General features: G+C 43.5%; 1 protein-coding gene across 1 annotated transcript in view; it reads right to left on the bottom strand.

Moving 5' to 3' along the window:
* Nucleotides 1-23,847, bottom strand: part of DIPK2B (divergent protein kinase domain 2B) — a 38,595-nt gene that overhangs the window by 10,113 nt on the left and 4,635 nt on the right. Inside the window, exon 2 of the mRNA XM_043896423.1 lies at nucleotides 22,027-22,291. Within this exon, the coding sequence (XP_043752358.1) occupies nucleotides 22,027-22,291 (265 nt within the window). The remainder of the gene's footprint in view (nucleotides 1-22,026; nucleotides 22,292-23,847) is intronic.

The following is a 23,847-nucleotide window of genomic DNA, read 5'->3' as shown; positions in this document are numbered from 1 at the left end:
AGGCTTCTTGGAAGACAGTGAAGTCTGAGTGGAGGCCTGAAGCAAGTGTAGAGTAAGCCCGCAAAGAGTGGGGGAGGGTATCTGTACAGAAGGAACAAGATGGGCAAAAACCTTAGTGATGCTATGACTGCATGGAATAAAGATTCCATTCTTGGAATTGCCAAGAAATTTTTTTTCACACTTTAAAAACTTTATTTATTTAAAGAAATTCATTAAAAAATTTTTTTAATCGAAGGATAATTGCTTTATAATATTAGGTTGATTTCTGCCATATAGCAACACGAATTAGCCATAGGTATATGGAGAGAATAGCATGGAAGTATATACACTAACATAAGTAAAATAGGTAGCCAGTGGAAATTTGTTGAATGACTCAGGGAACTCAAACTGGGGCTCTGTAACAACCTAGAGGGGTGGGAAAGGATGGGAAGTGGGAGGAAAGAAATTCATTAGCTTTTAAAAGCATTACCAAGAGAGAAAGAAAAACAGAAAAGGTTTGGAGCAGAAGACAAACCCCTTAGTAGTGTTTGGTGGGAAGGTGGAATTTTCGGTTCTCTGAAATTGAATGTTTTTTGTTTTTATAAATGAAAAGGAAAAAACAAAACAGTTAAAGGTCCCCAAAAGCCCACGGCTGTTCTATTGCCCACACCCGACTAACAAAAAGAGCACCAGGAAAGAGCAGAAGACAAGAGAAACCAAGAGTGGGGCCAGGTCCTGGAGGGGGGTGATTTCCCCTGTGCAGAACACTCATAGAGTCACGAACAGGAAAAGGCTCATTTTTGCCAGAAAAAGAGTAGAAAGGAATATGAGGGGGAAAGGGGATAAATGAGGAATTTTAATGCATAGGGAAAGGGGGGTGATGGATTGTACAATAAGTAGAAACTTTTGAGAAAGGCCCTTAAAGGGAGTGGGCATATTTTTCCTTACTCCTTTTTCTTTTCCTGACTGTGGAAGTGATGGCTGGTGCTTGTGCAGCCATCTTGGACCAGGGCATGCTAAGGGTTGTGGAGCATCAAAATGAAAGTAGGCTGGATGCCTGACAATCACAGAGCCATTATATCTGCCCTGGACAGCTATGTATCCATTTCTTTTATGTAAAAGAGATGCATATTTTGATCTTGTTTAAGCCACTGTTACTTGGATTTTTCTCACATGCAGCTGAACCTAATCTTAAATATCATAGAAGAAAAGAATGGAGGTAGCAAGGTCAGTTAAGAATGTGCAGTGGTCCAGTTGTGTGATGAGAGAATGAAAAGATTTGAAGGTATTTGTAGGTAGTAGAATCCACAGCTCTTGGTGATTGGCTGAGTGGGAGAGGGAGGTCAAAGAAAAGGGAGGTGTCAGAGTTAGTAGTCAACATGAGAGTGGACACTGGAGGTATTGTTTGTGGAGATGATTTTAAAACATGTTCACAAACTCTTAGACATATCTCCCATCCAGGTGGAGTCTAGTTCTCCTCCCCTGGAGTATGGACTGGCTTTGGTGACTCACTTCCAGTGACTGGAAAGTTTATGGGAGTGATGCTATATGGTTTCTGAGCCTTGGCCATAAAAGGAGATACAACTTCTACTTGGCTCTCTCTTGTACCCAACCACCATGCTGTACAGAAACCCAGGCTACTTGGAGAAAAAGCAAGATCCTTAGCCCTCATTCAGCTGAGTAACTAGTTGACAGCCAGCTCAACTTGCCAGACAAGTGACTGAGCCATGTTGGGAATGGCTCCTCCAATGCTGTATTGAGCATCCTAGTTGATGCTGTGTGGGGCTTCGGGAGTTTTCCTATCAAGCCCTACCCAAATTGAATATTCATGAGGAAAACTGATGATTGCTGTTGTTTTAAGCCCCTAATTTTGAAGTGGGTCATTATTCAGCAATAAATAACTGATATATTTGCTGAAAACGTTCAGGGCCACTTCTAGAATTAGCACCAAAATAGACTCTAAAACCATCTGGTACCCCAATCTCCCTTAAAGGTGGAGGCAGCTGCTTCCCAAGGTCCCACTTACAGAGTGGGGCTCTGTAAACTTCTGTTTCTTGTGTGGTGGCCAAGTGCAAGCCCACAACGATATTGGCCAATGGCAAACAGAAGTAGGACACTAAACATTTCCAATAAAATAATGATTTATTATTCCAAGTCACTACTCCATTCTCTATACATGGGCAACAGGGCTAACACATCACCTTCCAGTGAAAGACAAAAAGAAAACCAAACCCTGAGCTTCTGTTGCCCCTCCCTCCACATGCCCAGTTTCCTCATCCTTGTATTTCCTGTTTGGTGCCATTGGTAGGTCAGGGTCTTCATGGTGCAGCGATAGTGACCAGGCTTCTGCTCTGCTGCATTGTCACTTTACAGGGACCTTCAGTGCAAGGGGGTATTGAGTGATTGTCAAGCTTCTCTACCACAGTCCCTAACAGTCTATAAAAGAATCAATGAAATAGAATGGGTATATCATCGTGATGGTCAGTTTTATGTGTCAACTTGGCTAGGCTGTGGTGCCCAGTTATTCAATCAAACACTAATCTAGGTGTTGCTGTGAAGAAACTTTGTATAGGAGGTTAACATCTACAGTCAGTTGACTTAAAGGAGGTGAGATTATATTTGATAATGTGAATGGGCCTGATCCAAGAAGTTGAAAGGCCTTAAGGGCAAAACTAAGGTTTCCCTGAAAAGGAAGAAATTCTACTTGTGGACTATAACATCAGGTCCTGCACAAGGATCTCCAGTCTGCTGGCCCGTCCTATGGATTTTGGACTTGCCAGTCTCCTCAATCTCATAAGCCAATTTCTTAAAATAAATCTGTTTATATATGTATATGTGTGTGTGCACAAATATATCATATATGTCATATATATTACATATAATTACTTTGTATAAAATTTATTATATTAATTAACAATTTATACTGTATTAGTATTGGTTAACAAATTATTAATATTGTATATTTGTATAATATACTATCAAAATACAATATATGCATTACATATATATGATATATACACACACATATTATACACTGGTGCCAAGGGAAAAGCACTTGCTCTCTGCGGAAACAATAGCAACTGAGAAGGAAATCTAGATTTGCTTTCACTTTTGAAGCTTCTAGTGAAATCTGAGTACACTAGAAGTAACTTCCCCAATGAGCTGTTTGACCTTCAGTTGGCTTAAATCCACATCCTTGCCTGTGTTTGCTCAACAAAATCACCAGCAATCAGTGGTGTCCTCATGTAAAGGGTTCTTACCAGGACGAAAGCATGAAAGCGAAATTGCTAGACAAATGACTTTGTGACTCTGATGGAGGTCCTTAAAAAGTTAAAAGAGTTGTGTTTGTTGTTCCTCCCTAGGAGCCAGAGATAAGAGAGTCAAGGGAGCAGGAAGGGGGTTTCCTCGAAGCAGACCACAACTTAGAAGTTATGTGGACCTTCAATAACCTTGCCAGAATTGCTCTAGGACTTAAGTTCCAAGCCATGGTTGGTGGGACACAGTTCGGGAAAGGAGGGTAACACTTTCTGGAAGTTCTAAGTGTCAGGCCATATGGCAAGCCTTTTCACAGATATTATTCTGGCATACAAGGACTCTTAGCCTTTAGTTCTTTCTTGCTCTGTGATGCTCCTGGAAATTCAAAGTGATTGTTTTTGAAAACAGCTTAAAGGATTTGTTGGAAATGCAGTAACATTAATTTTTGCAGCTTGCGCTGGTCAGTGCAAATGGTAGACTGCATTATCAAGGGATCTGGTAAAATATTTCCATTTTTCAGATGAAAATACTAAGGTAAGGAACAAGAAAGGGACGTAGCTTGTTAAAGACCATGTTGCTTATGGGTGCATATTATCCTCAAGTTCATTTCCCATATTAATGATCTCACTTGGTTCTGGATGGTTTTTAGCTGTTTCTCCAAAGCAAATGTTACTTGACAAGCAAAGATTTACAAAGCAACCTATCAACAGATGAATGGATAAAGTGGTGTGTGTGTGTGTGTATGTGTGTGTGTGTGTGTGTGTACACAATGCAATACTAGTCAGCCATAAAAGAAGAATGAAATTTTGCCATTTGCAGCCACATGGAGGAACTTGGAGGGTATTGCATGCTAAGTCCCTTCAGTTGTGTCCAACTCTGTGTGACCCTATGGACTGCAGCCCCCCCAGGCTCCTCTGTCCATGGGATTCTCCAGGCAAGAATACTGGAGTGGGTTGCCATGCCCTCCTCCAGGGGATCTTCCTGACCCAGGGATACAACCTGTGTCTCTTACATCTCCTGCATTTGGCAGGTGGATTCTTTACCCCTAGCGCCACCTGGGAAGCCCTTGGAAGGCATTATACTAAGTGAAATAAGTCGGTCAGAGAAAGACAAATACTATATGATTTGTCACTTACATGTGGAATCTAAAAAAAGCATAACGAAATAGTGAATATGAAAAAAGACACAGATATAGAGAAAAAACTAGTGGTTACCAGTAGGGAGAGGGAAGTAGGGAGCGGCAATACAGGGGTCGGGGATTAAGAGGATACAAACTATTATGCATAAAATAAGCTACAAGGGTACATTGTATACACCACAGGGAATATAGCCAATATTATTTTTTTGAAAAAGGCAAAAATTTACACCACTGAATACACTTGTTCTGGTGGAAATGTGTAGAAGAAAGAACACTAGATGCTCTTAGAAAGAAAAATCTAAGACAAGAAGTTGGTTTCCCTTTTAGACGGAAGTCAGCAAGTTACGGTCACAGTGCTAACTAAAAGCACAGTTTAATTCAGGAATCTGAGCTTCTTTCCAAGGACACATACAACTGACTAATGGAGAGCTTCATGTTGAAATGAGAGTTGATTTTCACTTTGCAGATAGGATCTATTCTTTGGTCCTAAGGCTTTAAAAAATGTAAAAATAAGACAAAAATTATGTTTGCAAATTATGGCACACATCTGAAGATATCAGATGTGCTGACTCCAATCACTTTATTCCCCTCCTTACTCCTTCCAAGGGTAAGGGCTACCACCCTCTTCCCCATCAGTGGATCAGAACACAGGCGGTGCCCATGCTGTCTGTAGAGAATGGTCAGCCTGTGTACTTTTTTCCATGCACCAAGAGGATAGACATTTCCAAAGTTCACCATCTCTAGCTTGTTCATTGTGAGATACTCAAACACTATGGAATTATACAGTATGAAAGTAAAAAAAAATCATATTGCTGCTCACAGAGGCCACCATTGTTCTGTGTGGGTATGTATGAATACACACATGTAGTGATGCCAGAAAAAAAAAAGATCTGAAGTTAGCTTTTCCAGTAAGAAGGTTTCTCTGGCCAGTTCAGTTTGGAAAGCTGAGGGAAATCTTGAACGAATGAGTTTTTACATTTAGTGAATTTATTTTTGTCAAGCTCCTAGCACCCAGGGAGAAGAGAAAGTTCTAGGGCTAATAAACGTGTGAGTTGTCTTTCTGGTTGCACGACTCAACACTTTTCACAGGATTTAGTTGTTAAATATGCTTGTGAAGCAGGGTTAGGTTAATTATGTGTCAGATTTAATCAGTGTGTCTTGATTAGAACAATGACAATTCAATAACTGTATTGGTTGTGGATAATGAAGCCAAAAGTTACTTGAACATTTCTTCAAGCTGCATTGTATTCAAAACAATGAAAATCCCTGTTTGGTTTATGATATTAAGAGAAACAGCTCATGGTTCTTTTCTTATTCCAGTAGATGGATATTTTTTTCTCCCACCTTTTATTAAAGAGCTTCCTGGTTTTGTTTTGTTTTTAATCTGAAACACAGACTTGATGTGAGGTTTTCGGTTTGCTAACTTTTCATTCTACAAATGCTGGTCACCGCAGTGATTATCTTGGAGAAACCATAAGGATGATTTTCAAAGTTAAAGCATCCAAAAATGTCCTCATAAAACAGTTTTTTATGTAACCTTATGACACAGCTTGTCTCAGCCTCTGTTATTGGTACTGGAGGAGGGAGGTTATTTTGTACAATAGATGGTCCCCAAATCATTTCAGTTTTGCTTTGAAATCCATAAGCTATGGTAGCTTTATGATAGGCCCCTTCCCCTGGCACCCCCCACCCCACCCCCCACCCCCAGAAGCTTCTCTCTGGTACGGATCAATTTAGGTTCCCTGCAGTTCAGTCCTTTAAGGAAAGCTAGTCATAAAGGGTAGAAGCAAGGACAGGAAGTCAGCCGAGTGGATCCAGAATCTGGAGTTTGCCTTGGGTCACCTCAGAGTGGATAACATACCTTGGAGGGGTGACTAGATGTTAAAACAACATTAAATCAAAAACTAAACAGACTTGGTTGGGTGGGACGAGGGCTATAAATCATTTCCCTTGCACAGGAACGCCTGTCTCTGACAAAGCTCTCGCTTCCACACAAAACAGAGCCTCTAACTCCGCAACAACATTTCCTTGGGTGGGGTTTCTATTTGTTTAGATTCTTGATACTCCGCGGAGTTTCTGGGTTAAGCCCTGATGGAATGGTTGAGAAGTTCTGTTTAAATCGATGAAGAGGATTCCCAGGAGAGGAGTAATGCAGATTCCCTGCTGGGATCCCCCTTGGGTGGTTATGTGGCTTTATCCTGTCTCCTGCTTCTAGCAGCACCTCCCGGTGGATCTTCTTCATATCTAACCTCTCCAGGCCACTGCCTGCTCTCCCCTCATTTCATCCTGGAATCCATTGGCCTGGGTAGGGGTCTTTGCCTGGATAGGTGGCAACCCAACTGCAAAGGTGACAAACTGGATTCACTACCAACTTTGAGACGCAGTGGGGCTTCCCAGGTGGTGCTAGTGGTAAAGAACCTGCCTGCCAATTCAGGAGACATAAGAGACACATGTTCAATCCCTGGTTTGGGAAGATTCCCTGGAGAAGGGAATGGCAACACACTCCAGTATTCTTGTTGCCTGGAGAATCCCATGGACAGAGGAGCCTGGTGGGCTTCAGTCCATGGGGTTACAAAGAGTCTGAAGACTGAAGAGTCAGACACAACTGAAGTGACTTAGCGTGTGCACATGACAAAATAGTTACAAGCATGTCTTTTAGAGGCAAGTTACCTCTAATGACAGCTCTGTCACTTAACAACCACACGACCTAGAAAAATTTCCTCAAATGATCTATGCCTTAGTTTCCTCACGTGTAACTGAGGGATAATAATTAAGGGGACTCTTTGACTTATCTTCTAAACCTGGATATTTTTGAGAGTGAAAGGGACGATACTTGTTATTAGATCAGGACAGCTGGCATATGCTGAGACTGTCTCTGGCAAACCTGAATGTATGGTTACTCTAATAATTATGGTACCCACCTCATCAGGGTGTTGTGAAGGTCAAATCTTTGGGAAAAGTGTCTGACACATGGGAAGGGCTCTATGACTATTTGCTATTATTTACCCCAAAGATAGGACCTTTCCCAGTTTTCTCACCTCTGTTAGTGACCCTTCTCCCAGTCTTCCAGGTTAGAATATCTGGAGCTGTTTTCAACTTTCTTATCTTAATGGCTGATCTCTTCCGTCTTTGATTCACCATGTCAAGTTGTGCTGTCATCAGTGTGACCTCCAACATGTATTATGTTGTGTCTATTTGTGACCTCAGTCACCTCTCCCCTGGCTTGTGCCCCGCCCCCCCAGGCTTAACTGGCCCAAGGGTATGCCTTTAGGCAAATCTCTTTCCCTTTCTGAGGCTGTTTCCTCATCTCTCATGAGGGTATGATGGTTGCTGTTGTTCAGTCGCTAACTCGTGTCCAACTCTTTGCCACCCCATGAACTGCAACACACCAGGATTCCCTGTTCTTCACCATCTCCCGAAGTTTGCTCAAACTCATGTCCCTTGAGTTGGTGATGCCATCCAACCATCTCGTCCTTGGTCACCCGCTTCTCCCCCTGCCCTCAATCTTTCCCAGCATCAGGGTCTTTTCTAATGAGTTGGTTCTGTGCATCAGGTGGCCAAAGTATTGGAGCTTCAGCTTTAGCATCAGTTCTTCCAATGAATATTCAGGGTTGCTTTCCTTTAGGATTTACTGGTTTGATCTCCTTACAGTCCAAGGGACTCTCAAGACTCTTCTCCAACATCACAGTTCAAAAGCATCAATTGTTTGGCACTAGCTTTCTTTATGGTCCAGATATGTCACTCCATTGCCTGACTCTAACTGGCTCTCTGGACTTTGTAGATACCTGATATGACTTTCCTGAAAGCATGATAAACATCTCATTTTGTTTTACATGCTGTGGAGTGCTTTGTAAACATAAGGCAGTGTTATCAGTTCCAGGGATCAACAGGGTCAATGGTAATATTCCCCTTCCCTAAATTTCACAATAAGTTGGATCTCTGAGTAGGAAACAAGGTAGCCTTTGGAGGGTCAAACAAATGAACTCCATGCTGTGACTATGGTTGACCCAGGACTGTCTTTAAATTTGGAAAAAACAGTTGGGAACCCCAAGAAACCCTGGTGAGGGAGCTATGGAAGGAACTTCAGAGAGAAGGGTTAGGGAATGAGTGTTATCATCTTGTCCCCTATTTGGAGTTGCCAAGCAGACATAGGGATTGATTACACTGGTCACTCAGACAGGAAATCCAAGGGTCAGGAGTTGGCTTTGTTGTTGCGGGAAGAGGCTGTACAGCCCATGGCCTCCTGTAACCCATGGGCAGGTGGCCAGGCCACTAAAGATCACTTGGCTGATTCTCCTCTCAGATCAGCACCCACCTAACAGGTTTCTGACTAAGAGCTGTCTTCCACTGAGGAACCTTACTTAGCGGTGGAGTCAGGATTTGAACTCAGGCCTAAGTTCCAGGTCAGATGGTACTGCTCTCTCGCATTGAAACTCAGCCTCTCCTCCCTACTTTCTTCACCAGCAGCTGTGTTTTGGGGGTCCTGTCCTATTTCTGCCACACAGTCTCACTGACCTCACTCCCTTGCCCATCTGTCCCGCACACCACTTTTAGGTCCCATTCGTGGAAAGAGCCACTGTTTTTAAATCACTTTTCTTTAGAAATGCCAATTTTGAAACCTCAGCAGCTCTGGGGCTAGAACCCAGTAATGTCGGTGTTAACCAACTCTCCAGGGGATTCGGATGCTTGCTCAAGTGTGAGAACCACTGTCTTATAGAATAAAATGTAGCTTCCCACCCCCCTGCCCCAGACCTACCATTACAACATCCACCCACTGCTCTTGACACATCCTATAATCATGGGTTGTGACATTTGCCACTCTCCACAGTTACATCTTATTCTCACTTTCATGGCTTTGCCCAGACACTCTTCATTTATTCTCTGGCAGATCTGCCCTGGTCAGGGCTACCTCCTCTTGCTTACTGTCCCTTACTGTGTCTCTTACTGTCAAACCTTTGGCAGCCAGAGGCTCCCTTGGTGGCAATCATGGCATCTACTTCTATGAGGTAGTCAACACCTTGAGTAACCCTACTGGTGGAAGTGGTAACTAGCTTTTTCCTCTTAAAGAGTCTCTTTCTTTCTTCCCACCTCGTCCTCCACCTTCCTCCATTCCAGGGTCCCAGAGGCTTTGCCACTGAAGTCTCTGTGGCCTGCTCCAAGATTTTCACTGTGGCAGATGAAATAAGCATTGTGGCAGGCAACTCAGCTGATAGTTGGGACAGGCAGGGCAGCTGACACAGAGTAAAACACATTATTTCATGGTTTGTCATTTTGATTCAGGTACGCCAAGGTTGGTCATAATTCTCCACTGGGCCATTTCATTTCATAGGTTGCTGTTTTTTTGTTTCTCTCTTTCTTTTTAAATCAAAAGATAGGAAACCAAGTGCTTCTGACAACTCATTTGTGCATGCAGACTTGCAGAAATTTCCACTGAAGCTCAGTGGCTTCTGCTGTGCAAAGGTCTGGTGGTTCAGGAAGCTCAGATAGAATTCTGATTATCAGGAAAACCTTCAAACCAGCCTCAAGCTTGCCTGGAGGGAGGCCTTACCAGCCTAGTTTTTAGCCCCAGCTGCTCTGAATTGACCTGCTCTTCCCAGTGGGGAGAGGTTCATAGAAACTTAATGAAATGGAAGTCCTGGGGGGGGGGGGGGGGTGTGTGTGTGTGTGTGTGTGTGTGTGTGTGTGTGTGTGTGTGTGTGTGTGTGTGTGTGTGTGTGTGTGTGTGTGTGTGTGTGTGTGTGTGTGTGTGTGTGTGTGTGTGTGTGTGTGTGTGTGTGTGTGTGTGTGTGTGTGTGTGTGTGTGTGTGTGTGTGTGTGTGTGTGTGTGCGCTTAGTTACTCAGTTGTGTCAGACTCTTTGTGACCCCATGGACTGTAGCCTACCAGGCTCCTCTGTCCATGGGGATTCTCCAAGCAAGAATACTGGAGTAGGTTGCCATGCCCTCCTCTAGGTGATCTTCCCAACCCAGGGATAGAACCCAGGTATCCCACATTGCAGGTGGATTCTTTACCATCTGAGCTACCAGGAAAGTCCAAGAATACTGGAGTGGGTAGTCTATCCCTTCTCCAGGGAATCTTCCTGACCCAGGAATCGAACTGGGTTCTCCTGCATTGCAGGAAGATTCACCTCTTCCCAGCTGGTGCTAGTGGTAAAGAACCTGCCTGCCAATGCAGAAGAGGTAAGAGACGTAGGTATGATTCCTGGGTTTGGAGGATCCCCTGGAGAAGGAAATGGCAACCTATTCCAGTATTCATGCCTAGAGAATCCCCATGGACAGAGGAGCCTGGTGGGCTATAGTCCATGGGTTCACAAAGAGTCGGACACGACTAAAGTGACTTAGCACATACCTCTGTTGAGGTTGTACCACCTATATCAGTCAGAGTTCAATCAGAGAAGCAGAATCACTAGATTTTTTTTAAAACAGGATTTGAACTTGCAGAATTGTACAAGTAGGTTAAATAGTCTCTGGAAGGCAGTTGTTCTCCTATATGATACTGCAGCTTGAAGTCCATAGGCGGGCACTTGAGAAGGAAAGACATGCAAAATGGGGGAAGATCAAGGACAGGGTTGAATTCATAAGCACAAGATGGATGGAGCTCATGAAGATGGACTGAAACCCATGTCAGTTCTTATTGCCCTTGAGTTTGATGGTGTCAAGACCTGCAGAAGCTGGGGCCCTTTGGTGTGGAGCTAACCGTACCCTGGAGTCAGAGAAGCTGAAGGAGGAACCAAGAGAAAGCAGAGCTGCAGGCCTGGCTGCTGCCTCACCCTAGTGAGGGGAGCCGGGACAACAATGTGTGTGAGCCACAGAATGGCCACTATCGCCCTTCCACTCTCTCAAAGTCCTAATAGAATCTCTGTAGTTGCTCTAACTGGAAACATGAAAGAAGAGAACTCTGGGAAATGTAGTTCAGCTTATAGGGCTTGCCTGGTGGCTCAGATGGTAAAGAATCTGCCTGCAATGCAGGAGACCTGGGTTCGATCCTTGGGTCAGGAAGATCTCCTGGAGAAGGGAATGGTAACCCACTCCGGTATTCTTGCCTGGAGAATCCCATGGACAGACCATGGAGTCTCAAAGAGTGGGACATGACTGAACGGCTTGCGCTTGGTCACATTGATACATTCCAAAGGCACCACATCACCCTTGGCTTCTTTGCTTCTCTCTTGGTGACTTTTCTTCAACCTGACTGAAGTATTTCACTGGACCCCAACCATCCTAAATGTATTTGGTATATTACCTTCTCTTTGAGGTGCTGTCCTTAGAAGTGCTTGAGCCAGCCTATCAGACAAGCCTCTGGAGGGACCACTCCTCCTCCTTCTCTGCAAGAGGCCCACCATCTATTTCTTCCTTGTATGCTTTGGGTCAAAATGCCTCAGCTGTCTCTCTTCCAAGATAACTATGGAGATATTAAACCCTAGAGAAGCTAATAATTAACTGTGTCACCATCCCTCCTCACCCAAATTAGGTAGACATTTTTGGTATCAAGAGTCATATTCCAAGGAGTAGGAACCATGGGACCTTCAGGCTTGTTAACACCTGAGTCATGCCAGGAAAGATGCTCTCTTGGGGAAAAATGCGACTTACTGAGACTCTGAAATCTGATGGCCTCCAGAGTTGATCAACTGCGGAGTTAGCACAGGTGTGGATTGAGAGTCACCCTGAAGCCATGAATAATGATTGGTGAATGAGGTCTTGTTCATTCACTCATTTGATCACTCCTTCATTCCCCAAAGATTTATGAAGTGTCTACTTCATGTTAGACATGTGTGAGGGAAGACATTGATGAATAAGATGCAGTCCCTACCCTCAAGTGGCCCTCTGTCTGGTTGAAGAGGCAAAAACAGAACGAAAAAGAGAAAGAAGAGGGGGTGGGTGAGGAAAGGAGGAAAGAAGAAAAGAAAGAAAAAGAAAGAAAAGAAAAGAGAAAAAACCCAATGCCATGTACTCTATAGAAAGTGTTTTTCTGGTCTGCTATAACTGTGTTATTAAGTCAGATTCTCCACTGGCTCCCATGACAGGCTTGATTCCTTTCACATGTGCTGGGCTGAAAGCCACAGGTATTCCCAGGCTTTCTTCAGCCTTGAAATAGTATCCAAAATGCCAAAGCTTTTTAGAATAAGGTGAGATTTTCAAAAGAAAGGAAGATGGCTTTCATAGTTATATTTGGATTTGGATATATGAATGCAATAGCACTAGCTTTTTTCTCTCCTGGAAATCATTTTGAGATTTCTAGTTCTGGCCATGACAGAGTAAGTGGTATCAGGCTTACCCTTGTGATGGAAATAGCTCTAACACCTGGACAAAATATGTAAGACAACTGTGGGCATTGGACCATGACCAACATAAGGCAGTGATCCTTGAGAGAAAGGATGCATGTGAGCTGAGCCCCCTATCTCTCTGTCTTTTCCCCTGAGGGGAAGCTGCACTTCAGGATCCTGCTAGGTAGAAGAACCAGCGAGCAGGATTTGGGGCTACTTGAGTAGCTAGAATCTGGGGGGCAAGGTCCTATATAGGGAAAGTCACAGAGAAGGAGCACGTTAAAAGTATGTGAAAGTTTTCCTTCAGATCTTTGGCCAACTCCTAAACTGCATAGGAGCAGGGTGGGACTCTAGGGCCACATTAGATGGCTGTATCACTGAGCAGAGAGTTTAGAGGCCACATAGTGCTGGGGAGATGGGGGTTTGGGCTAGACTTCTCAGTGGGCACCCTGGGCTTTTGACTGGACCTCAGAAAGTCCACATTCTAGTATTAAGGCTCATGTATCATGCCTGGAAAATCCCATGGATGGAGGAACCTGGTAGGTTACAGTCCACGGGGTCACAGAGAGTCAGACACAACTGAGCGACTTCACTTTCACTTTCTATCAGCAAGGACTATGTCCTAGGAGTAAGGACGAAACTGAAAGAGACCTGCAGTAACAAAGTCCCAAACCCAATCTCAACAGAATTAAGGCAGCAGTTCTTGACTAGGGGCAATTTTGTTCCCCAGGGGACATTTGACTACATCTGGAAACAATTTGGATTGTCACCGCTGGGAGTTGTGATGCTACTGGTACCAAGTGGATGAGGGCTGTGGATGCTGCTATAATCTTACAATGTACAGAACAGCCCCCGCTCTATCCCCCCAACAAAGAATGATCCAGCCTCGAGAGTCAGTAGTGACACGACTGGGAAACCCTGGATTTAGGTGATCAATTTCATTGGCTGCTAGAACAAAGCTCAGTAGTCTTTAGGAGAAGATAACATAATTTAGAGCTTCTTCAGGAGAAGATAACATAATTTAGAGCTTCTTCCATGTGTTATCCTTAAAATCCAGCATATAATGAAAAATTACCCCAAAAGAACACTTACTTCACTCTATTACAGTTATTATATACTTCATTTCTACTAGACTGTGAGATTTAAGAGTAATAAACACACCAGTAACCTGTTCCCCTCCATTCCATTCCAATGGTGGAAGTGCAAGTCACTCAGTCGTGTCCAAATCTTTGTGACCCCATGGATTATACAGTCCATGGAATTCGCTAGGCCAGAATACTGGAATGGGTAGCCTTTCCCCGATAATCAAGAAAAAAGAGGGGCTTCCCTGGTGGTCTAGTGGTTAAGAATCTGCCTTGCAATGCAAGCGACATGAGTTCAATCCCTGGTCTGAGAAGATTCCACATGCCACAGAGCAACTCTCAAGTCCTCGAGCTACAACTACTGAGCCCACACGCTGCAACTACTGAAGCCCGAATGCCTAGAGCCTGTGCTCTGCAACAAGAGAATCCACCGCAAGGAGAAGCCCATGCACCGCAACAAAGAGGAGCTCCCACTTGCTGCAACTAGAAAAAAGCCCATGCAGCAATGAAGACCCATCGCAATCAAAAATAAAGCAAAATAAAGAAAAAAGAAAACAACCAATAAAAGCAGAAGTAGAACTAGAGATAATCCAGATATTAAAGTTAGCAAGTATAGAAGTCAAAGTAACTATGATTAAGATTTCAAGAAAATAGAGGAAAAGACAGACAAAAATAATGAAAGGGAGAGAATTTCAATAGAGAATTAGAATCTATGAAAAAAGTTAAGTTGGTGTTTAGAAATACAAAATGCAGTATCTGAAATTAGGAAGTTACTGACTGGATTTAACCCCAAACTGGGCAGAGCAGAACATAAAATTAGTGAGCTATGTATGAGAGAGAATATATGAAAACTTCAGAAGTAAATGGGGGAATACCTTTGTGACCATGGGATGATTAGGACATTTAAAATAATTAATAAACTGGACTTCATTTAAATTAAGAATGTCAATTTATCAAAAGGTACCCTTAGGACAGTGAAAAGGCAAGCCATGGGCTGGGAGAAGATATTTGTAATACATATATCCAACAAAAAGTCTTGTATCCAGAATATAAATGTAAATTTTGCAATGAGAGAGACAGCCCAATAAAAAATGGACAAACAACATATGCCAACACTTTTCAAAAGGTGAAATCAGAGGAGCTGATAAGTATATGAAAAGGATCTTTATATTGTAAGTTATGAGAAAAATACAAATTCAGCTCATACAATGAGATATTGGTAGACATTCACCAAGATGACTAAAATGAAAAACTAACAATATCAAGTGTGATGAAGATGTAGAACCATGGAATTCTGTCTTCCACTGCTTATAGGAAGAAATCAGTACAACTACTTTGGGAAACTGTTGGGCAGTATTGACTATATCTGTCCATAGGTATACAATGTGACCCAAAAATGTCCCTTCTGTATGCTTGTGTTCACCAACTGACATAGATAAGAATGTTTGCAGAAGTTTTAATTTACAATAACCCAAACTAAATACAACACAGATGTTCTTCAACATTAGAATGAATAAACTGACTTCATCACACAATGGAATAGTCTACTGCAATGAAAAACAAGCTACTGATTCATGCAACAGCATGGTTAAATAGCTTGACAACATGTTGAAGATGTACTGTGTGATTCCATTTAAATGAAGTTCAAAACCAGGTAAAACTGATTTATGGTGATTTAGTTCAGAATGGTTACTGTTGGGAAGGGGTGGGGTGATCGACTGTTCCATTTTTCCTGGAACTGAGGGCTTTCACAGAATGTGAGACTTTCAGGGTTGAAACAAGTCTAGTGTCAAGAAAATCAGATGGTTGGTCACCCTAGAAGCAGTCTTTTTAGGGAAGGGACATGAAAGAGCCTTCTGAGGGGCTGGAAATGTTCAATATCTTGATATGGACAGTGGTTATAGGAATGAACACATGAGTAAAAATTTATCTAGCTCTACATGTTATATATGCACATTTCAGTGCATAGGTTATACTTTGATTGAAAACTTAGAAAAGAACTCTATTTTTCAAAGTATTAAGTGAAAATAAACTACAGACCAGGGCCATGGGGAGAATATTGGTGGATAACAAAATGAAGGCCCAGCGTTCATAATATTTGCCTGTCTTCTTTTACAGGTACTTAGCCTTTGATCTGAAAAGGGTGGAGCAAAACAGTGGTGAACAGGAATGGGGTGCCAGAAAGTGTAAAGGAAGCTTTCATTGTTTGGAATGAGTCTTCCCACCTGGAAGATTCACAGAGACCTTGCAAACAATATTGCTGAATCTCAGGCAGTGGAAGGGGAAAATAGAAAAGGCATGAATATTCATTTCTGATATTCAAAGGAGCAAGAGGATAGATTTTGCAAAGTGCTGCATGATAGGAAATATTCTTAAGACAAGGTATTAATAGAATGATTTGTGCACCTCTAGAAGAGGAAGAGATGATCTTAAGTCATTACCAGTGGATCATTTAACAGAATTATTCTAGAATAACTCTTTTTTCTTTGACCTGGTCTTTGGCATTTCTACTTTTAAAAATGTATTGAATGTTTCTGTGGCTTAATAAATGGTTTTTAGAATGTAACACATGTATCAATTACTTCTACCAATTTTTTCAAGCAAATATCTTTATAGATTATATATTATATACTATGTAGATAGCCAATCCCCAGGACTCTGAGACAAGCTACACCCTATCAAAAGTGTTTGCTCCAGAGTAGGTCGCAATAGTGATAGAGATAGCTAGAGAGCCAGGAAAGACATCATAGAAAGAACAAAGGACGGCTTTATTGATTTAAGAAGAGGCTTGGTTGGCTAACATCTAAGTTCAGGAAAAGCTGAGGGCCCTGGGAAGATGAAGTCTACTCTGATGGTCTGTCTTGGTGACTGTCCAAGCTTCAGTAATGCTTTGTCTGGGGACTGCCTCTATTCTGCATTTGAGACTCATGGGGAAGGAGCCACTGGCAACTCATGTCTATCTTTCCTGAGTCTTCTCTTGCCTCCGTTTTCCTCTCTGAACCTGTCTGTGTCAAGGGAAACCTTTCACTGTCTCCTTTTCATTCATGAGATCAAGAGTAATTTAGGAGTCATTTTTGAGGATGGGTTGGATAATCTATGAGTCCTGTTTCTTTTTTTAAAAAAATTATTTATTTTTGACATGTACACACTGCTATATTTATTTATTTATGCCTCACCAGAGCTTCCCTGGTGGCTCAGATGGTAAAGAATCTGCCTGCAGTGTGGGATACCCGGGTTCAATCCGTGGGTCGGGAAGATCCCCTGGAGAAGGGAATGGCAATCCACTCCAGTATTCTTGCCTGGAGAATTCCATGGACAGAGGAGGCTGGTGGGCTATAGTCCATGGGGTTGCAAAGAGTCGGACACGACTGAGCAATAACGCATACACACACTGCTGAGTTATCAGACTTCATCACACATGCTGTCTCCCCCACTGGGGTGTTATCTCTCAGAGTGCAGGGGCCTTGTCTAGACAGCCTTATACCCTCCTAGAGTCTAGGATATGTCCTGCACATACCCCTTCAGTATTTTTGAATAAAACTTAAGCAAAAAGAAATTTTATCATTCATTTAGCAGTTATCTATAAAACTATATTCTGATTAAATGGTTAATATGCACTTTGGTTACTTTATTTCTCTTAATGTATGTGTATGGTGGTTTAGTCGCTAAGTCATGTCCAACTCTGACGATCCCATGGACTGTAGCCCACCAGGCTCCTCCTCTGTCCATGGAATTTTCTAGACAAGAATATTGCCGTTTCTTTCTTCAGGGGATCTTCCCAACCCAGAGAGAGAACTTGGGTCTCCTGCATTGCAGGCAGAGTCTTTACTGACTGAACCCCCTGTGCCTCTTGCATCTCCTACATTGGCAGGCAGATTGTTTACCACTAGCGCCACCTGGGAAACCCATCTCTTATTGTATTTATGTAAAAAAAGGAATTGAGACCAGGGAAGTAAAATTGCCAGGCACCTTGCTTTAAACAAAGCTTCCCGAACACTCTATACCACCATCTAGTGGGAGAAAAAACTCCACTTCCCACCTGACAAGAAACAGGGTTAGCGTATAGAACAATGTCCAGAGTGGATGGCAATTGAGGGGATGGGAGGAGGACCCGATGGAGGAACTGTGTTTTCCTCTGATTAGCCATGTGATGCTGAGAGTGGTTGCTTTTTGGTGCTTGGCGTGACAGCAGAGGAAGCCTTCTTTGTGGTTTTGTGAACAAGCACATCATGATAAACTCTGGGTGCTGTCCTTGGCCATGGCTCTATTTGTGGGCTAGTAATTTAGGCTGTGGGATATTCCTGTCACAGCAATGCAGGTTTTGGAGGAGAAAAGTCATGGTTTTATTAGCGTAAGTCCCACAGACACACACCCACACACATTGCATTGTTTCACCCTTCTGCTGATTCCTGGTCCAGTCCAGCCTCCTTGGAAGCCCTTAGCTGCAGTGCATTGCCTATGGCTCAAGAGAGGGTCCTTAGTATTAATACAAAATTGCACTTGGCATCTGATGGTGAGCACTGGATCTTTTCATCCAAGTCGACTTTTCTAAGCAATGCCAACAGTCCAGTTCTGAGGGCCCTGCACCAGTCAGATCCCTCCTGCCTTCAATTTTCATTTCTTTGTTTCGCCTTCCTTCCCTGCCTTGTCAGTTTTCTGAGCCAACACATCAGTTTCTTTTGGCTCCTTTTGTCTCCTCCAAACACACGTCAGCACATCCACATTCAAATATGCACACTTGAGGGTGCTGGCCTAGATCCCTGGTGGAAAGTGGCTCTTGAGGAATTCAGAGAACGCACACTGAAGCCATGTGCTGAATGGCCTTGCCGATAGGCAGAGTTGGCATCGGGCCATTCAATAAAATTCAAAAAAATTCAATAAAATTCAAAAAAATTGAAGGATGGGGCAAATCTCCCTACCATCCATTCTACAATCTCTCTCCACTTGACTCCTGAAACTCCTATGTGAAAAGAGAACTACTATAATTTCTAAATTAGAAATCAAGACTTCATGTCTGACCGATCATCAGAAAAATAGGGTAGAGCTATTTGGCCCAGTCTGGGATGAATCAGCAGTTACATAGATGTCACCTCTTAGTCCAGCTGAAATCATGACAGAGGCTGCTTGCATGGACCACTATTGAGAATTCCGGGGCCACATCTGGGTTTTGTGGGGGAAATAATGCAGGGAGGTATTAGGAAGGTCTGAGATAGTCATGGGATCGGCTAGTGGGAGCATCATAATATTGACTTTACACACAAATGGTTTCTTGGAGGGCTACAGTGAAATGCTATTAGCTGTTAACATCCTGGCATGAATTATTAATGTCACCTGTCACCTGTCAGGGCTCTAAGGGAATGGAGTCAGAGGATTGGTGAAGTTTTTTTTAATGGCTTATTCTTCCTTTTTTTTATTAAGGTAAAATTTATATCACGTAAAATTCATCATTTGGACCATTTTAAGGTGAACAATTCAGTGGCTTTTAGTTGTACAACTATCACCACCATCTAACTCCAGAAATTTTCATCACCCTAAGAGACACCGTGTATCTATTAAAGAGTCACTCTTAATTCTCTTCTCCTCTCAGCCCATGGCAATGACTACAATATGGATGGGCTTCTCAGGTGGGGATAATGGTAAAGAACACACCTGCCAATGCAGGAGATTTAAGAGATGCGGGTTTGACCCCTGGGTGGGGAAGATCCCCTAGAGAAGGAAATGGCAGCCCATTCCATTATTCTTACCTGAAGAATTCCATGGACAGAGGAGCCTAGTGGGCTATAGTCCATGGAGTTGCAAAGAGTTGGACCAACTGAGCAACTAATACTTTTGCTGTCAGGACTCAACCACAGTTTCCAGTCCCCAGGGATCTTCTGCTTCTACCACAGCATCTATACTCATCAAGGTAGGTGACACTAGATGTACCTGACAGGTTGCTTTGGACTTTTTAGGCCCCCTAGGATAATCTCTACTGCGTTATGAAGTCTCTAGAAATGAGGGAAAGCGGGAGTCTTCCTTAGTTCAAAGCCCAAGACCAGTTTAGTCACTATCTGTGGAATCCCAAATGTATCTTATGCACCAGGAAGTTCTGTCCTTTGGTACATGGTCCAGGTCCCAGGTGGAGACAGTCTGGGGCCGGTGACTTGAGAGAACTGTGCCTGTCAGCAAGGAAGCAGACAACAATGACAGGAAGAAGTGATGGGATTTTCAAGGGGTTCTGAAACAATTCCTTGTGTATCTTGTTTTACTCTTCCTGGGCACAGGAAGAGTTTTTTCTTTGTTTGTTCGTTCCTGAGCACATATTTGAGGCAAAGCCCAGGAGGTCTCATATTAGTCCTTCCCATGTGGCCAGCCTGAGAATGACAGATGGTGGGTACCCCAGGCCAGCGCAGGGAGGGTGTGTCTGCAGGCAGAGGGTGTGTCTGCAGGTGCAGAAAGAGACACAAGGCCAGTACACCTAGGGTGTGTACCATGGTGTGGGCTTTGATATCTGTTCTCTGTTTTCTGTTTCTGCCCAGTGTTGAGCAGCTCCCATAAAGTTCTTCCCACCCGAGTCTCCAATTCCTATCTCCCACACCAACTCCAAGACCCGTAGGCTGGGTCCTGCCACTACCTCCCCAGCCTGGGAATAGCTTGACGTCCTCTGGCTTATTTTCTCCCCATTCCAGGCCAGTGAGATTTGTAAAGTACAAAGTACAAAAGGACCACGTGTAAAGTTCAGTGTCAGGTGATGGCCATGTTACCAGCAGCTTGATTCCTCTTGATTTCTAAGCAGTTTCCACACAACCATAAGGCAAAGTCACATGGTCTTGCCATGTGGTTGAGATATCTAGGGACGTGATTCTGCTTTGTTCTGGGTGACTCATCTTGAACACACCAAAGGGAAGGTCTATTGGTGCTCAGAAATTACCTGGGCAGCCTTATGTGCCCATTTGAAGGGGCTAGTGGTCTGGGGACTTCGAGAAACAATCTTGGCATGCCCCTGAGGGATGCCAAATCCTCCAGCCTCATCATGGCAGGAAAATTGAGGTGAGTTCTTCTTTCTCATCTTTGCTAAAGGTGAGTGGCTCCTCAATCTTTTGAGGTGGCATTGTCTGCCCTAAGGGGACAGGCTGGATGTGCGTGGAGGTACATGACTATGTTGGTTTGGATAAAAATCAGATGATATCAGCAATGACAGTGCAGGAGGGGACAAACACAGGGTAAGATGTCACCGGCAATGTGCCAAAACTCTGAAGGCAGCCTACTTGTGGGAGTGGGTGAGAACTCTCAGGTGGGAGGAGGGAGCTGCGTTACTGGAGTCTGCTTTCGCAGTGACTTAGGTTTGGTTCTTTTTTTATGGTGGGAGATGAAAAAGGAAGCTGACTTTCAAAGTAGGGTCTCTGGATCATGAAGGAGGATATATATGGAAGCTTCTAAGACAGTCACATGGAGTATAGAGAACAGACTTATGGACATGGGCAGGGGGAGGAAGGAGAAGGTAAGATGAATGGAAAGAGTATCATGGAAGCATATACACTACCATATGTAAGACAGACAATGGAAATTTTCTGTATGACTCAGGGAACTGAAATCAGGGCTCTGTAACAACCTAGAGGGGTGGGAAAGGATGGGAGGTGGGAGGGAGGTTCAAGAGGGAGGGGACATAGGTGTACCTGTGGCTAATTCATGTTGATGTATGGCAGAAACCAATGCAATATTGTAAAGCAATTATCCTTCAATTAAAAATAAAATCGTTATGAATATTCCAAAAAAAAGAACAGTGACAGTTTAGGGGTTAGCAAACATTGTAGGCGAGCTAAGCCCTTTTGGGGGAGGGGGCAAGGTTGGTGAGGGTCATCCCGACAGATGTTCATACCAGAGATGGCAGCTAGGAACTGTTTCCCAAAGAGTTCCTCAGGGTCACATCAGAGAGAATGGAGAATGACAATGGGAGGAGTCCCTACACCTAAACCACTTTGTGAAGTTGCTCAGTCATGTCCGACTCTTTGTGACCCTATGGACTGTAGTCTGCCAGGCTCCTCTGTCCATGGGATTTTCCAGGCAAGAATACTGGAGTGGTTACCATTTCCTTCTCCAGCGGATCTTACCAACCCAGGGATCAATCCTGGGTCTCCTGCACTGCAGTCAGACTCTACTCTCTGAGCCATCAGGAAACCTCTTTAGTTCCTGTCTTGTCACAAGCCACATTGTTTCATGACACTGTTTTGTCCCACTTTAGACAAACTATGATTCCTTTTGCCCAGACAGACTGAGATGTGAGCTGGCAATGGTACCCTCCGTTCTCCCGCCCCCCACAGCCAGGACACTCACCCGCACCAGGTCTGGTGTGAGCCGCTTGGCCTGCAGCCATTTCTGGAACCTCCCTGTTTTCCGCAGGACACGCTCAATACTGCAGGTCTTGGGGGCAGCTGCGGAGGCACAGATTCTCCTGTCTGAGATCTTGTTTTGCTGTTTGCTGACCAGCCTTGAGATCTCCACAGGGCGCCAGGTTTTGAAATCATCTGAGTAATTTGCAGAGTAAGAAGGCAAGTCGTCAGGAGGTGGTCCAAGGTGTAAGGCCAGCCCGTTGTCAAACCTGAAAAAGGATCAGCCATTTTCAAATCAGCCTGGGAGCTGGAGAGAAGGAACTAGACCGGGACCAGTCACACTGCCAGAGCCAGCAGAGCCCGGGGACAGGGACATAGGGGACCACGTCTGCTCGGATCCATTTCTTCTCCTTAGACTGGGGTGCTCCAGGCTCTTTCTGGCAAAGGACTATTTTTGTTTTTTCAGGCTTAAGGAAGTTTATATGTGATGTCAGAAAAGGTGAGGGATCTGCATACCGGACACAAACTTAATCTTCTTCACTTAACTGGCTTTCTGTGAAGGCAGCAGCTTTACACACGCTGGTACCTTTGATTCTCCTCATGTCCCATCACCACTTTACAGATGTGGAAGCAGGCTTACAGAGCTTAAGTGCCTTGCCTAAGGTCAGATAATATGTGGCTAAGCAGGGGTGCAAACCCAGGGCTCTCTGTCAGCAAAACCCATGATCTTTCTCCTTCGCTACCCTTGTTCTAGTTGCGGCATGTGGAATCTGGTTCTCTGGCCCCTTGCATTGGGAGTGCGGAGTCTTTACCACTGGACCACCAGGGAAAACCTGAAACCATAGTTCTTGAAGAAGCTTATCCTCCTGCACTGGGGAGAGCACTACCCCCTTCATATCCAACCCCAAACGGCCCCATCAATTTTTCTTTTGGTCCAAAGATTTAAGTTTGTGGTCCCAGCCAACTGTCAGGGAACAGTGGCTGTTAAAGGGTCAGCAGACTCAAAGCTATCTGGGATCCAGCAGGTGTGTGATAACACACAATGGCCTGGGCAGTGCCAGATGCTCCCCAGGGGAGAGACACTGGCCTATTACCATTTGCTGATTTTCTACACCCACCCCACAGTGACCCTTTTCTCCAGTCATCTCTCTAGCTGTGTGCCAACATTTCCCTCAGGAAGGAATGCTAAATCTTCTCATTCATGTATGAAAAACTACTAAGAAAACTGTGTATCTTCATTATTATTGAGGGCTATACTGCAAATGAAAATTAGGTGTATATGTTATATATTTAATTTCTTTTTTTAAAATTTCTTTTTAAAAAAATAAATATTTTATTGAAGTATAGTTGAATTACAGTGTTGTGCTAATTTCTACTGTATAGCAAAGTGATTCAGTTACATGTATATATACATTGTTTTCCATATTCTTTTCCAGTATGGTTTATCACAGGATATTGAGTATAGCTCCCTGTGCTACACAGAAGGACCTCATTTTTAATTTACTTTCAATAAGAATCTTTAAATTCTTATTATTGGGCATTACTGGGCAACCTCATGATAATGAGTTTTCAAGGAACTAGCTCCACATCCTACATTGTAATTTTTTCTCACTTATATGACACAGTTACCCTAAGAGACTGCAAGCTTTCCTAAGAAGATGCTCTAAGAAACTGTCAGTCAATACCTTCTGTGATACTGGACTGTTCAAACTTCAGTGGAAATAGGCACAAAGAATTCTGTTCCAGGACATTGCCACAAATCTGTTTAAAAAGACCAAACGCTAAAAACTTGCAAGGAATCAATTTTACTGGCATTTTTAGGACA

Source organism: Cervus elaphus, chromosome X (genome assembly GCF_910594005.1).
Source record: "Cervus elaphus chromosome X, mCerEla1.1, whole genome shotgun sequence".
NCBI lineage: Eukaryota > Metazoa > Chordata > Mammalia > Artiodactyla > Cervidae > Cervus > Cervus elaphus.
This window is presented reverse-complemented; position numbering and strand designations above follow the sequence as displayed.